The 1,515-nt window shown below is 61.3% G+C and overlaps 1 protein-coding gene across 1 annotated transcript in view; it reads left to right on the top strand.

Annotated features, from left to right (window-relative positions):
- ETH_00039825 (uncharacterized protein) overlaps positions 1-1,258 on the top strand; it is a gene marked incomplete at both ends in the record, with an annotated part of 1,460 nt that extends 202 nt beyond the window's left edge. The window contains 2 exons of the mRNA XM_013376132.1: positions 2-875; positions 1,154-1,258. Of these exons, the coding sequence (XP_013231586.1) occupies positions 2-875; positions 1,154-1,258 (979 nt within the window). The remainder of the gene's footprint in view (position 1; positions 876-1,153) is intronic.
- Positions 1,259-1,515: the final 257 nt, after the last annotated feature.

Raw genomic sequence — 1,515 nt, 5'->3', positions numbered from 1 at the left:
CCGCTGCTGCTGCTGCTGTTGCTGCTGCTGCAGCGGGGCCAGCAGCAGCTGCTGCTGCTCATGCTGCAGCAGCAGCAAACCAGTGGGGCCTGGACCAAGGCGTTGGTGCTGCTGTCAAGCAGCATTTGGAGCAGCAGCTGCAGCAGCGCCCCTCTTGGGAAGCAGTGCAGCAGCAAGTCTGCTGCGCCTCGGGGGCCGCTGCTGCAGCAGCAGCAGCAGGTGCTGCTGCGGCTGCTGCTGCGTGCAACGCTAAGCTGCAGCAGCAGCAGCAGCTAGAAGCCCTCCTGTGCATGATAGAACAGTTGCCAGAAGCAGAAGCAGACGCAGCACGGGAGATGCTGCTGCTGCCACCCAAATGCCGCAGCACCAGCAACAGCAGCAGGAGCAACAGCAGCAGCAGCAGCAGCAGCCAACTGACGCACGGATGCGGCGAGCTGCAGCGACAGCAGCAGCTATCTCAAGAGGCTCTAAATCTGCTGCAGCATTTGACTGTAGGCCAGCAGCAGCAGCAGCAGCAAGATCAGCAGCAGCAGTCCGTGTCCGAGCTGCTGCAGCAGCTGCAGCAGCAGAAGCAGCAGGCGCAGGAGCAGCTGCAGCAGCTGCTGCTAGACGACTGCAGCAGCAGCATGAACAACAAAGAGCAGCAACAGCAGCAGCAAGAAGAAGTGGAAGAGGCAGCGGAGTGCATGCAGCAGCTGGGGTGCCTCGTGGGGGAGCTGCAGCAGCTGCAGCAGCAGTGTGCTGCGCCGCAGCAGGAACAGCGGCAGCAGCAAGACGACTTGCTGCTGCTGCAGCAGCTACATGCTGCTGCTGATGAGGCGCTGCTGCAGCGAAGAAAAGCTCTTTTCCTTGAGCAGCTATCAGTGGCACTTCAGGTTAGCTGGCGCTGCTGCTGGTGCTGCTGCTGCTGTTGCTGTTGTTGCTGCTGTTGCTGTTGTTGGGTTGCATTTGCTGCTACTGCTGCTGCTTCTGCTGCTTTTTTGCGGCTGCTCTTGTGTATTTTGCTGCTGCGTGTGCTGCTGCTGGTGCGGGTTTTGCCGTTGCTGCTGCGCTGCTGTTATCCTTTTGGTGTTGCTGCTGTTGCTGCTGCTGCTCTCGTGCGTGCCTTTGCAGCTCACCGAAAAAGCAGCAGTATTGCTGCAGTCATGCGAAGATGCGGCAGCAGCAGCAGCTGCTGCTGCTGCTGCTGATGATTCTGGTGGCGTGGAGGGCCTCAGCAGCCAGGAGGCTGCGTTGCTCCTGCTGCTGCAGCAGCTAGGGAGAATCCTTGCTGCTGCTGTGCTGCCCTTCCGCAGCAGCAGCTTCCTGTCTCGGCGGCTGCTGCTGCTGCTGCCGCGCTGCAGGCGGCTGCTGCTGCAGTCCGCCAGCAGCGCTCTTCAGTTCTGCCGCTTTGGCAGTGCTGCTGCTGCTGCTGCTGCTGCTGCTGCTGTTGCTAGCGAGCAGGACGCTGCAGAGGACAAAGATACAGCAGCAGCAGAAGGCGCAGCAGCAGCGGCAGCAGCAGCAGCAGCAGCA

Source organism: Eimeria tenella, genomic scaffold (genome assembly GCF_000499545.2).
Source record: "Eimeria tenella Houghton genomic scaffold, Eth_scaff3197, whole genome shotgun sequence".
Lineage (NCBI taxonomy): Eukaryota > Apicomplexa > Conoidasida > Eucoccidiorida > Eimeriidae > Eimeria > Eimeria tenella.
The sequence above is the reverse complement of the archived record's forward strand: the minus strand, read 5'-3'. Positions and strand labels throughout refer to the sequence as shown.